This window comes from Mustelus asterias, chromosome 27, assembly GCF_964213995.1.
Source record: "Mustelus asterias chromosome 27, sMusAst1.hap1.1, whole genome shotgun sequence".
NCBI classification, from domain to species: Eukaryota; Metazoa; Chordata; class Chondrichthyes; order Carcharhiniformes; family Triakidae; genus Mustelus; species Mustelus asterias.
The window spans coordinates 8,240,478-8,255,033 of record NC_135827.1 but is presented as its reverse complement, the minus strand read 5'-3'; the positions used below and the strand labels follow the sequence as shown (position 1 = coordinate 8,255,033).

The window sequence follows — 14,556 nt, the reverse complement described above, 5'->3', positions numbered from 1 at the left end:
CCCCATCTCCTCTTATCCCTTTTTTTAATTTAGAAATATATCTATCTCCTTCTTGGGAATATGAATTATGAACTATCTGGGTACGATTCTCCGGCCTCCCAGAGTTTTTCTCGCTAGCAGGAGGCGGTGAGCCGTTCACTGGTGACGGGATTCCCTGGCCTCCGCCTCTGTCAATAATAATTCCCATTGAAGCCACTGCATGCTGCCGGGAAACTCGCGGCAGGGGAGCGATGCCAGTGGGACCAGAGAATCCCACTTGCGCGAACAGCCAGAGAATTGCAACCTCTGTGTCTACCTCCCACCAAATTCATGTTCACTCGAGCACCATTCTTCGGAGTGTCTCATTCTAATTGCCTGAAATAGATTCCTGGTAAAGAAGGTTAGACTCCAACTTTAGACTGCATGCCCTATTAGCACAAGATGGTTTAATTTTGTATTTGCTGCTGGCATCTTAACAAGCTGATTGGCTGTTGGCATCTTAACAAGCTGATTGGCTGTTGGCATCTTAACAAGCTGATTGGCTACTGGCATCTTAACAAGCTGATTGGCTACTGGCATCTTAACAAGCAAAAGCAAACAACACTGACAAAAGAGCAAATCTCGGAGTGGGATATTTTACTATCCGTGCACAAGCAATTGAAGTAGAATGAGATGTTTGTGATCCAATTTCTGACTTTTCCTATTGTGGAGATATTACTTTAAGTTTCCTCTCTGACTAAGTTACTTCATATCAACAAAGTGCATAGTTACTTCCTGGAGTAGGTTCATAGCTAAACTCAGATATCAGTAGAACCTTAATTTGAAGATGATTTGCTCCGATGATTAATCTTTGGGTCTTAGATTGTTTTGCAACAGACTCCAAGGCATTGTAAACCTGATGGTGAAACTTCAACGCAGGGAGTTCCCTGGGTGGCTTTGTAGGTAAACGTCAAGTTGGACTTGGGGTGGGACTGAGACAAATGAACCTGAGGTCACATGTTTGACCTCGGGCCTGTGTTATGCCAGGTGTTATACAGGATGGTGGTTGAGAACCCCAATCGTCTTATCATCCTTTGGATAGCGATAATGGAGTCAACCAAGTTGCGAATAAATAGAACTGAAATCCTACTAAAACTGTATTTCCAAGTCAGGATGGTGAGTGACTTGGAGGGGAACCTCCAGGTGGTGGTGTTCCAGGGTGTCTGCGCTCTTGTCCTTTTAGATGGTAGTGATTGGAGGTTTGGAAAGTGCTGTTCATCACTGGCAGAGGGATTGAATGTTTGTGAAGGGGTACCAATCAAGCAGGCTGCTTTGTCCTGGATGGTATCAAGCTTCTTGAGTGTTGTTAGAGCTGCGCTTATCCAAGCAATTGGAGAATATTCCATTACACGCCTGACTTGTGCCTTATAGATGGTGGACAAGTTTTGGGGAATCAGGAGGTGGGTATTCACCACTTGACCTGCCCTGGTAGCCACAGTATTTATATGGCTAGCACAGTTCAATTTCTGGTCAATGGTAACCACTAGGATGTTGATAGTGGTGGATTCAGCAATGATAATGTCATTGAACATCAAGGGGCAATGGTTAGATCCTCTGTTGTTGGAGATGATCATTGCCTGTCACTTGTGTGGCACTAATGCTACTTGCCACTTGTCAGTCCAAGCCTAGGTCTGGCTTCATTTGGACATGGACTGCTTCGGTACCTGAGGAGTCACAAATGATACTGAAGATTGTGCAGTCATCAGCGAACACCTCCCCTTCTGACCTTATGTTGGAAGGAAGGTCATTGATGAAGCAGCAGAAGATGGTTGGATACGAGTGAACATGGTCACGTGATTGCGTGTTGCTGCAGCTACAAAAGGGGGTCACATTTCGGGAGACTGGGAGTTATCCCCAAGAGCGTGGGCAGAGCACCAGTGTTAAAATAGCTGCTGAGCTGGAGAATAAAATATGCTTTGTTATCAGTCTTTGTTGAGTGTGATTTGAGAACCTAACACATTTACAGAAGGGGGGAAAAACAGAGAAAATAAAAAGAGTAAGCATCAGTAATGATTTTTTACTTTGAGGTTGTTCTACCTTTTCCAGTCCAAGTATCTGAACAATCAAATCGACAAACAAAAATACTTACAAATTGGACTTTAAAACAGCATGAGGTAGATTTTAAATACTAGCACAATTCAGTCGCGCATTGTCCGAACTCTGACATCAGAACAAACAAATTCACCCTCCTTTATCTTAATTAGAATGAAGTTTATTTATTTTAACTGGAGGCCTTTTGTCTCTCTTTCTCTTTAAACCTCGAAAAAGACACACCAAGCAAAAATAAGAAAGAGCATTTACCACATGTTCATCATTGCTAAAGTTTAAAGTTAAGGTTTATTCGTGTCACAAGTAGGCTTACATTAACACTGCAATGAAGTTACTGTGAAAATCCCCTAGTCACCACACTCCGTGCCTGTTCGGGTTCACTGAGGGAGAATTTAGCATGGCCAATGCACCTAACCAGCACGTCTTTCGGACTGTGGGAGGAAACCGGAACACCGGAGGAAACCCACGCAGACACGGGGAGAACATGCAGACTCTGCACAGACAGTGGCCCAAGCCAGGAATCGAACCCGGATCCCTGGTGCACTGTGAGGCAGCAGTGCTAACCACTGTGCTATGCTCTCAAAGGATTAAAAAAAAAAGCTAAAACTTACTTCATCCAGCCTTCCCACCCTGCCAGTTTCTGTCAAAGACTGTGTGCAATCTACTAAAGAGAGGAGTACCTCATAACATTAAATAGTGTATGTAATATATTGCATCATTCAGTACTTGTCCCATTACCCAGTTGTAATGCTGCCCACTGAAATTTGTGGCATCTTGTTATTACATATTGAGAAGGTGGAAGATGCTAGGCACAGTGATGCCCACATCCAGGTGAAGAATACATTTTTAAAAAGCACAAGTTTAGCTCATGGTCCAGCAGGCTTTCTCCTCCACTCAATACAACCATGGCTGATCTGTCGCCTCACCTTCACTTTCCCTCCCGCTCCCCATATATCTTGATTCCTGAGAGACTGAAAAACCGTTTCCCTCTCGTTTCTCTCCATCATAAATATACTTTGATGGAGCACACACCGAGGATGGGCAATTCCAAAGATTCACAAGCCCCCGAGTGAAGACATTTCTCCTCTTCCCATAAAGTTAACAATGGAGGGTTTGGACATAATGCCATGGAATGCTACTGAGAAGACTAATATGTGCTGAGGTAGAAATTCACCTTGAGAATTAGTGGAATTCGCAATGGAAAACAAAAGGGATAGAGTCCAGTTTATTTGCTGTTGCCTGTTTAGTGATATCTTCGGTGAGAATTTTTCCTCAGGACCCAGAAGACCTGCCACAAGTTTAAAGCTAAAGTTTATTTATTTGTCACAAGTTGGCTTACATTAACACTGCAATGAAGTTACTGTGAAGATCCCCCAGTCGCCACATTCCGGCGCCTGTTCGGGTACACTGAGGGAGAATTTAGTATGGGCAACGCACTGAACCAGCACGTCTTTCGGACTGTGGGAGGAAACACTCCGGCGCCTGTTCGGGTACACTGAGGGAGAATTTAGCATGGCCAGTGCACCTAACCAGCACATCTTTCAGACTGTGGGAAGAAACCGGAGCACCTGGAGGAAACCCACGCAGAAACGGGAAGAACATAGAGACGCCGCACAGACAGTGATCCAAGCCAGGAATCGAACCCGGGTCCTCGGCACTGTGAGGCAGCAGTGCGAACCACCATGCAACTTGTGAAGTGCCTGAATGGAACAAGATGCAATTACCTTCTCGAACATAGGTGACATGTGGTTCTTAGTGGCTCTCCAGCTGATGTCAAGACCTTCACTACCTGCATTAATTCTGTCCGCAGTCTCATTATGAACAAATAGCAATAAGAGTATAATCAGTTTTCATCATCTAAATTTTTTCTGTGTAAGTGACAGCTATCTGATGATGGTAGGCATTTGTCAGGTAAACCAAACAGACAGTCCCTGTATCAGTATCAGCAAATATCTCTTTCCGTCTCAAGTTTAGAATAAATGTAGCAAGTCCAGGAATTAATACAGGCCATGCTTGCAGTCCAAAGATGTGCGGGTTAGGTTGATTGGCCATGCTAAAAAAAAAATTGCCCTTAGTGTCCTAAAATGTGTAGGTTAGAGGGATTAGTGGTAAATATGTAGGGATATGGGGGTAGGGCCTGGGTGGGATTGTGGTCGGTGCAGTCTCGATGGGCCGAATGGCAATTCGGCCCATCGAGACAATTCTGTACTGTCGGGTTTCTATGATTCTATTTTGTTCATTATTTTCTCTCTAAATTGAGCATCGTGGACGTTATCAGTTTGTCTGTTTTGCTTTCCAAAAATCGGCATGGTTTATTAGTGGGTTTTGCTGTGTTTTATGCAGAACACACATTGACAATTTACTGCAATTATTCATCATTTTAAATTTAAATCAGATTTGGAGCACTGAAACCAGCAACAAGGCCCACAGAGTTAATTAAGGTGCAAGAACAAAGGTGATACAATATTCATTATAAAATCACAAGTACCTCACACCAGCCAACCCCATAAGTGAAATAAATGTACCATTGGTTCAGCTTCCATCCAAAAATTGATTTTCAAATTATTTTGATTTTAATATGAAGGGTAACTGTCTCAAACCTCAGTGTTTTGTGCTCGGCTAATCCTAATCTGTTAATTAAAAGATCAGCAGCAGACTAGTTGGTCGTGCGTCAAAAGGCCCCAAACACACCATGCTGAATTAACATAATTAGTTGACTTGTTTTTGCAGGGAATAAATTATCCTCTGCCTTGTGAAATTCTATATCCTGTTGCTGCTAATAATCTTGTGCTTCTAGGTTTTTGCTGGTAAGCTATTTGTCTATGGATTGGTGTCAGATATAAATAGCTGGGATTTTTAAAATGTATTTCTGCATTGCGCACACTTTGTTTCGCCGCACATTCAGACGCAAGTGCATTCAAACGCATTGTCCTTTGGATCAATAAGGACTGGTAAACATCTATGTAATATATATGTGAAAGCAGCCAGATAATGGGGCCAATCAGAGGCCAGCAGCTCAAATGACCTGCAGTGCCATCGGGGTAACAGTGGCTGCTACCAGCACTGCATCTACCCAAAGCCAAGGATCACTGTTGGATCCCAGGCACAGATGAGTGATGATGGGAGGGGAAGTTGTGCGGTGAGGGTTGTGGAAGAGTGGAGTCAGCAGCATGGGGAGGGTGTGCCCATTACCAACCCCCCCCCCCCGCCCCCTGCTTCCCGATGCTGGGTTCCACGATCAGACACTGAGGGGACGATTCCCCCAGCCAGGTGCGTTGCTAAAGTTGGCCCAGACGTGTACGGAGGGCCAATGATCAGGGCGCGGCAGGCAGGTCGCACAGCTAGTGATGCAGGGTGGCTGTGCTGGCCAGCGATTGGGAGGCTGGCAGTACGGGGCTACTGCGCATGCACTGATGAAGCGAGATGATGCCCTTAAGTGGGCATTAGTTGTCCACTTTACAACCTCATTTGTCAGTGAGTGTTCATCCGGGCAGTCAGGATGCTCCAGTAGCAAGCAATAAAAGAACTAACTTCATCAAGTAAATCAAAGTAAAGGTTTTATAAAGAAACCTCATTACACCACCACTTGGGCCACGTCCATGACCACAAACACTCTCCACAATCCCCATCAACTTTCTATTTATGATGGGTCAGCTGCTGGTCAGCTGACCACCACATCATATTGCCATTGGTCACATTGTCTACTGGGTCAGCTGACCCTCACAACATGTTATGATTGGTTACATTATAACAGTGGGTCAAGGAGACCTTCCATGAGCCTCTTTCCACCACAGACTTAATCAGGGTGGAGGTGGAAAGGCAGCAGAGTAACCATTCTCAAATTCTACCACCCCTTCACCCCACCATTCCTCCCGCCACCAAACCTGCCACGGGGAAGGCACAGTTTTTCACCCAGTATTGCTCTGAATCATTATGACCATGCATTGCACAATGGCCGATTTTCAAAGCACATATAAAGAACAAAGAACAGTACAGCACAGGAACAGGCCCTTCGGCCCTCCAAGCCTGGGGCAGATTTTCCTGTTCCCTCCCCCCCCAACCTCCACGGGAATCGTAGCAGGTGGGGCGGACCATGCAAAGGTCTGTTGACCTTGGGCGGGAATTTCCGGCCTTGGGGTGAGCGCGGCTGGAAAACCCCGCCCATGATCTTGAAAGACCATTGTTGACTGATTCCTATCACAAACTTTCTCTGTCAAGCTTTGCGCTCAATTCTATTTTTAACTCACTTCCTTGTGGGATTTGAAGTAACCTTTGCATTAGTCCCAGTTGGGAGCCAGGTAACATACTGAATTCCACCAATTTCAGATCCCTCACAAAGCTTGGAAGCCATCACAGTGTGACAAAACCTTTAGGATAGTTCAAAAGGAAGTTACAGGATTGAAAAATATTGATTTGGAAGTTGGAAATGAAAATTGATTTTGTGATTTAAGTTTATTTGCCACACAATCAAAACCAGAGCTGGGAATTAAAGCTAGCACAGGTAAGATCGGGCTTTCGACATTAATGGTTCTCAAACCTCGCTCTCCAAACACTGTTGTGGTGTCACACCTCACCCCTAATCTGTTTCACATCTCTTTCCTGACCCTAATCCATTTTCCGCTGTCACCACTTTCACCCCCCTGCCCCCGCATCAATTCTGGATCTCCACACTCAGTCGGATAAGTGCTGAAGAAACTGGTGGAGGAATATTGGAGGAAGGCATTGAAACTGGGTGGAAGTGATTAATGGTTGAGTTCCAGGACCATTTCTGGGCACCATGTATCACAGTGATTGGGGTAAACATCAAGTGAAGCTCGTGTTGAAGTGTTCTGATTATACTGAAGAATATATTGATCAGATAGCGAAATGGGCTAAAGAAAAAGTAGCCAATGAGATGGAATTCCAATGTTATTGAACGTGCTTAGAAAAAAACACATTAATTATATCCTGAATGAGATTTGATTTGTTGGAGAACAAAGGAATTTTGTACCAGAGATAAGAGTAAGGGAGGAAAAAGCGAATCAGAACTGAAGGAGAGGGACGTACATGCAGAAAAAGAGTAATGCCCCAAGCTTTGATTCGGTAACAAGGAGTTTCAATTTTGTCCTAATGCTAAAACTCCAAACTGACTCAACACCAGGTGATCAAGACTTCCAGACATTGTCACTCTGCAGGTTTAATCCTGACTATGGATTTATGCTGTGTTTATACGATAACTAAAACACTGGTGCAAGTCCTGGAATCAAGCTACTGTTGTAATTTTAGTAAGCAAAGCAAAGGAGGAGAATGAGAGAACCAGCAGTGCTTTTGCAGTTCCTCCTTTTGTCTTTGTTGGGAAAACATCTGAAAGCAAGTGAATACAGTTTGTTGCTTCAGGAAACATCAGTTCATAGAATCATAGAATCCCGACAGTGCAGAAGCAGGCTGCTTGATCCCTTGAGTCCACACTGACCTATCCAGACTCTATCGCCGTTAACCCACACGTTTATTCAACTAATCCTCCCTAACCTACACATCTTGGGACACTAAGGGTCTGTTTACCATGGCCAATCGACCCACCCTGCACATCTTTGGAGTGTGGGAGGAAACCGGAGTACCCGAAGGAAACCCACGCACACTAGAGGAGAACGTGTAAACTTAAAGTTTAAAGTTTATTTTTAGTGTCACAAGTAGGCTTACATTAACACTGCAATGAAGTTACTGTGAAAATACCCTAGTTGCCACACTCCGGCGCCTGTTTCAGTACACTGAGGGAGAATTTAGCATGGCTAATGCACCTAACCAGCACGTCTTTCGGACTGTGGGAGGAATGCGGAGCACCCGGAGGAAACCCACGCAGATACCGGGGGAATGTACAAACTCCACACAGATTGTTGCCCGAGATCAGAATTGAGCCCGGGGCCCCTAACGCTGTGTGGCAACAGTGCTAACCACTGTGCCACGTGCCACCCAGTGGTCAGTGATCAAAGCCTAGAATAAAGAAACTCTTTGTTTGAGGTGATTCTTCAGTGTGTCAGTGCTTTTTCACTTAAATCATTCCTGTACCGGCTTCAACATCTTCAGATATAGCCTGATCAACTGCTTTAGCTAATTCTCTCTCGGTTGAGCTCAATAAAGCTTCTAGCTGCCAAGCATTTTCACACCTCCCACAGCCGCCATCTTGACGGTCTGCTTGGCTGATGTCATCAACATACTGCCAAATGAGAGCGGTTGTGCTTTGTGAGCCCTAGTTTAATAAGAACAAGTGTAGGAGCGAATCAATTCATTTCATGGGTAGCCTCTCCTGCAGAGAAAGATAAGATGCTCCCCTCATTCGTTTTGGATCGGATTTGTATTCGAAGTGTATCGTGGCATAGCAGCTCCAACACTGCTGCATCAGTGCTGAAAAAGAACAACCCTGCTTGATAAGTCTCATTCACATTTTGAGGTGATGACATAGTAGGAATCAAGATTTACGGGGAGCAGGAGGGGGAGTGGAGGTGAGGCAACACACGGTTGTATTGAATGGAGGAGAATGGAGGACTGAACAGTGGCACAGTGGTTAGCACTGCTACCTCACAGCGCCAGGGACCCGGGTTCAATTCCGACCTCAGGTGACTGTCTGTGCGGAGTCCGCATGTTCTCCCCGTGTCTGTGTGGGTTTCCTCCGGGTGCTCCGGTTTCCTCCCACACTCCAAAGATGTGTCGGTTAGGTTGATTAGCCATGCTAAATTGCCCTTAATGTCAGGGGGATTATCAGGGATAAATACATGGGGCAACAGGGACAGGGCCTGGGTGGATTGTTGTTGGTGCAATGGCTTCCTCCTGTACTGTAGGGATTCTATGATTAGGTATCCAGCTGGTGCAGTGGACATTAGGAAATTGTCTGACAAGCTAATAGATGAGAAGTTGGAAGCTAGGTTAAAAATTGGTTAGTATAAAGGGTCGGCATTGAGGACAGCATTGAAAGTGGGTGGAAGTGATTAATAGCAGAGTTCTGGGTACCATGTAAATCAGTGATTGGAGTAAGCATCAAGGGAAGCTAGTGCTAAAATACTTTGATGATACTAAAGAAGAAGATAGCGGAATGGGAAAAAAAGTAGCTAATGAGATGGAATTCTAATGTTACTAAATGTAATGTGATATCAGTTAGTAAAAAAAAATACTAATTATATCCTGAATAATATTTTATTTGAATTCTGTGGGAGAACAAAGGGATTTTGTAAGATTTACAAAATATGAAATATGTATCAGATTTACAAGATTGTGGAAAGAAATGATCAAATTCAAGGTTTTATCATGAGATCTATAGAAAATAAAGTCTGTAAGCTAATGATGAACCTATATTAAACGTGGATAAGGTCTCGGTTGAAAGCAAAATATTGCAGGTGCTGGAAAACTGAAGCGAAAACTGAAAATGCCAGAAATTCTCAGCCATGTTTATGTACGACCTGCGTCCACCTCAACAGATGTGGATAGGTCATAAATCATTTCTAACAACGCAGAATCTGATAGAAAGGCTTGAAATTAAAGAATGGAGCAGGGTGGATAGATTACGGTAGTTTCCAGTGGTTGAGGAATCATGGAATCAGCTTCTTCCCTGCTGCTGTCAGACGTTTGAATGAACTTACCTTGCATTCAGTTGATCTTTCTCTACACCGTAGCTATGACTGTAAAACTACATTCTGCACTCTCTCATTTCCTTCTCTATGAACGGTATGTTTTGTCTGTATAGCACGCAAGAAACAGCTCTTTTCACTGTATATTAATACATGTGACAATAATAAATCAAATCAAATCAAATAAAAAAGGACAGTGGCCAAAATTCTCCGACCTTACCCGCCGCTGGGATTCTCCATTCCCACTGCAGAGAGTGGAGATTTGACTGGGCGCCAGTTCTCGCTGGCAGCAATGGCGGGGCCTGAACGAGATGGGAGAATCCCGGCCATTGGGTCAGAGCTACAAGGTAAAATGGAGGCAATTTCAGCACAGAAGGCAGAAGAAACCGTGGAACCCAAGGAATTATGAGGCTGTGGAATTCACATTTCTTGGGGAATGTTGGAGGCTAAAGCTTACAACATTTAAGACTGAATAGGTGGATGAAAGCAAAGTGTTCGGGGAAATGCAAATTGGCCAGATCAATTTGATTAGAAACACATGCTCGCATGAAAAGTAATTGCTAACGGGGACTAATTAGCTCAAAAGCCTCTTTCATTTTGCAGCTTGCTGGCCTTATAATAATCAAGTAATTTGTTTAAATTTTATGCAAAAAAAAGCGGCTGAAGTGATTTTTAATTTGAGTTTTGTTCTGTCATTCGTTGACAGGGTTTGAATGCATCTTCAATGACAGAGGAACAAGCCAACAGTTTGGGGTCCCTGGTCTGTGAATTTGGGACCGAGGAAATTGCCAACTTAAACAACACTGTGTTCCTTGAAATTGTTGATCAACTTCGAGAATGTGGACGATTTGATGGAGGGAGGAAAAATGCTCTGAGAGAGAAGATCCTGTCAGCTTTTCCGTGAGTTCAAAACAGGGTTAACTACAACTGTTCTTGTTAATTCCAGCTTTAGTTGAATAAGAGTTAAAGTTTATTTATTAGTCACAAGTAAGACATACATTAACACTGCAATGAAGCTACTGTGAAATTCCCCTAGTCGCCACACTTTAGCGTCCGTTTGGGTCAATGCACCCTAACCAGCACATCTTTCAGTCTGTGGGAGGAAACCGGAGCACCCGGAGGAAACCCACCTAGACACGGGGAGAACGTGCAAGCTCCATGCAGACAGTGACCCAAGCCGGGAATCAAACCCGAGTCCCTGGCGCTGTGAGGCAGCAGTGCTAACCACTGTGCCACCGTGCCGCCCAGAATTTTTCAGAGTCTGAATGAATAATGTGCTTGATTATTATAAGTGTAATTTTACCGATTTATTTTTTTAAACCTAGGCCTCTCTCAAGTTGGACAGTTGATGAACTCACTGAGTTGCGTTACTTGCTTGCAGTCCTAAAACCTGAAGATTTTAAAGCAATTCCCAACAATGTAAGTAAACCACCATAACGGTGCTCAGCATAATTATCTTACATTTGATACCTGTACTCTAGTGACAAAGATCAGGCTTGGATTAGGAGTTGTCTGTAAATTTATTAGCCACATTCACCAATGCCTCACACTCCCAGAAGGGACCAATGCTCAACGGGCAAGTAAACAGGAATGCGACAACAACACCATGCAACTGAATCTCCAGTTCATACTCCCTGTGTAACTCCCTACCGAGAATGTGGGATCGGTGCATATCCCACTCCAGGAGAGTATTACAGTGGTTGGGATAATTGTCACAGAGTCAGAGAGTCATATACAGTGCAGAAAAGGCCCTTCGGTCCATTGAGTCTGCACTGACAGCAACTGCCACTAACGTCACGCTAATCCCATTTTCCTGCACTTGTCCCATATCCTTGAATGTTTTAATATTTCAAGTGTTTATCCAAATATTTTGTTAAAGCTCGTAAGATTCCCGGCTTCCACTACATTCCCAGGAAGTGCATTCCAGATTCTCACCACCCTCTGAGTGACTTTTAAAATCTCAAATCCCCTCTGAATCTCCTGCCCCTCACGCTAAAACTATGCCCCTTCGTGACTGACCCCTCAACCAAGGGGAACAGCTGCTCCCTACTCATCCTGTCCATGCCCCTCATAATCTCATACACCTCAATCATCTCCCCCCTCATCCTACTCTGTTCTAAAGAAAACAATCCCAGCCTATCCAGTCTCTCCTTATAGCTCAAATGCTCCATCCCAGGCAACATCCTGGTGAACCTCCTGTGTACCCGGTCTAGTGCTGGTTATGGTTCTTCTCTGTGGTCTTTCCAATATTATTTTGTGTGGCTTACTTCTGAGAAGTGCGAATAGTAGTTTCAATGGAATCTAACCAATGTATTTGAAAACATTAATGGAGCCTGGTGAATGGTATGATAATGGTGAATGTATTCTACTTTTCTCCCCACGCAACCAAGCATTCTACAACCTATTCTAACTGCTGTGGTGTATTATCCCAAAATTGTCCACTATTACCCCTGGGCCACCTTGAATTCTCCCTTTGTGAATTCAATCAGTGTATCTGCATGGACTGCCTATTTCTTGGGTGCAGTCAAACACCACTAATCCTTGATTATAAAGCACAGTAAACACGGACTCACTTTTATGACCTTTGGCTTTTTCTGCAGGATGATATCCAAACAGCACTCGAGGAAATCCTCTCCAGTCGCAAGCCCGTGAAGGATTTTGTCCCCGCTGATTTTAACAATGCCCCTGACCTCTCCGCACTTGCTCAAAAACTCTTTGATATTCTGAGAAATGCTTCAAATAACAGTAGGAGAAAGCGGGCAGCAGGTATGTATCATGGAGGTCATTGACCTTCAGACCAAAAACATCATGAAGGAGAAGATCAATAAGTGAGAATCAACATTTTGGTCCCAGTCTGGGGAAAGTATTTAGCTTTGCCATCCAGGAGTTAAGCATCTTCTGGGAACTGTACAGAGTGGGAAATCAGGCAAGAAGATAACTTGTCAATAACCCAATTCTCATTTAATTTAAATTAATGAGAGGAAATCAGTCGGTGTCAATGACTGAAATGGAATCTGGCCTATTGGGATTTCCCTCTCTCCTCTCTTCACGTTCATAGAATCCCTACAATGCAGAAGGAGGCCATTTGGCCCATTAAGTCTGCACCGACTTGCTGCCAGAACATCTTACCCACCCCATCCCCAAAGACCCACGCATTCACCCCACTAATCCACCTAATTTACACATCTTTGGACACTAAGGGACAATTTAACATGGCCAATTCACCTAACCTGCACATCTTTGGACCATGGGAGGAAACCGGAGCACCCAGAGGAAACCCACGCAAGCATGAGGAGAGTGTGCAGACTCCGCACAGTCACCCAAGGTTGGTTTCCTCTCTCAGTCCGAAAGACATGCTGGTTAGATGCATTGGCCAAGCTAAATTCTCCCTCAGTGTACCCAAACAGGCGCCAGAGTGTGGCAACTAGGGGACAGTAACTTCATTGCAGTATTAATGGAAGTTGAGGATTTGCATTTGGGAAATTTGAGCATCACATCAGCCTACTTGTGACACTAATAAATAAAGTTTAAGCTTAAAAAGCCCATGTCCCTGGCACTCTGAGGCAGCAATGTTAATCACCATGCCGCCTTCAATGCTTAATGCTCAAGTAGTTATGTTAAAAAAAAATGGCCAGATTAGAGGAAGTTATTTTAATTTGTTTTTGATTGATGAGTTGGTGAAGTACCAGAAATGCTAAATAAGTGACACGCAAGTTGAGGTTAAATTATTTGTTTCTGTTTGAGTGTTCGTTACATTGAGGACTAAGAGTTTGTGTTTTTACAGACACACTTTTAACTTGATTTTTACCTTGATGCAATGGTAGTACTGTTACCTCTGCATCAATGATTGTAGGTTTAAGCCCAGTCCCTTGGAGGTGGGTTAGGTGATGGGATGAGGAGCTAAGTTGTAAAATGGTACAACAGGTGCTGGGTACGACACATTCCCACCTCTTGCCAGTGAACTTAACCCCGTTACTTTTTGACAGTTGACCAGAGCAATTGCTTCAATCTTAATTTCCAGTGAAACGGATTGAAAGATCCTGGTTTTACCTGGAATAGACCCCTGTACTCCATTTTTAGGAGTTGAGACTTATATCTGGCATTGGCAGAACTGAACATCAGAATAGATAAATGTCTTTTTTTTAAATCCATTGCTTATTTTTATTTCCAGATTGCGCAGTACGTCCCACCTTAGAGGAAATTGAAAGACTCGGTCAAGGAAACAGTATGTGGACTGCCACTCAGTTGAATTGCATTTCAGTCGAAGACTTCATAAATTCGCTGGACACGCTGACTGAGGTCACGGGGTTCAATGCTGATCAGTTGAAAGCATTAAAGTCAAAGGCCTTGGAGGTGAGCAGTTACAGTGGGAGAGGAAAGACTCCAGTGTTCCCAGCCACAGTCGCGAGCCCATTGGAGTCCAGCTTACACATGCAAATTACATCAGGAGCATTTGCACAGCTTGCCTGCTGGCACCAGCAAGAGGCCCAAAACATTTACACGGTCGATGCTGTTCTGCATCATTTAGGCCGGTTTCAAATGGCCGACAGGAAGCTTTCCAATGGGATGGGATGGGAATTCTGCTGACTCCATCTAGACGCTGTACTCAAAGTGTTCCCTTAAAGGGGAGGGACCTACTCTGAGGTGGGAAGGACAGGTGAGGGAGGAACCATGAACGACTAGCAGTGGGTGGAAGGAGCTCTGAGACCAGGAGGCACCTTCATGGAAACAGCCCAACATTTAATTCAGGCCATTTTGGAGCAACCTTATAAATGGCATAGGACGCTGATATCAATATCTAGTAAGGTTCCTGCCTGTTTTGGATTGTAACTTGGTTGCTCAATATTGGTCACTGTTGTAAGGGTACTCAACAACCATGATCTTGCATAGC

At 44.1% G+C, this 14,556-nt stretch overlaps 1 protein-coding gene across 1 annotated transcript in view; it reads left to right on the top strand.

Annotated features, from left to right (window-relative positions):
- The window catches only part of LOC144479845 (otoancorin-like), a 106,130-nt gene that overhangs the window by 74,059 nt on the left and 17,515 nt on the right, over positions 1–14,556 (top strand). The window contains exons 16-19 of the mRNA XM_078198837.1: positions 10,372–10,565; positions 10,991–11,084; positions 12,266–12,431; positions 13,837–14,018. Coding sequence (XP_078054963.1) covers positions 10,372–10,565; positions 10,991–11,084; positions 12,266–12,431; positions 13,837–14,018 — 636 coding nt within the window. The remainder of the gene's footprint in view (positions 1–10,371; positions 10,566–10,990; positions 11,085–12,265; positions 12,432–13,836; positions 14,019–14,556) is intronic.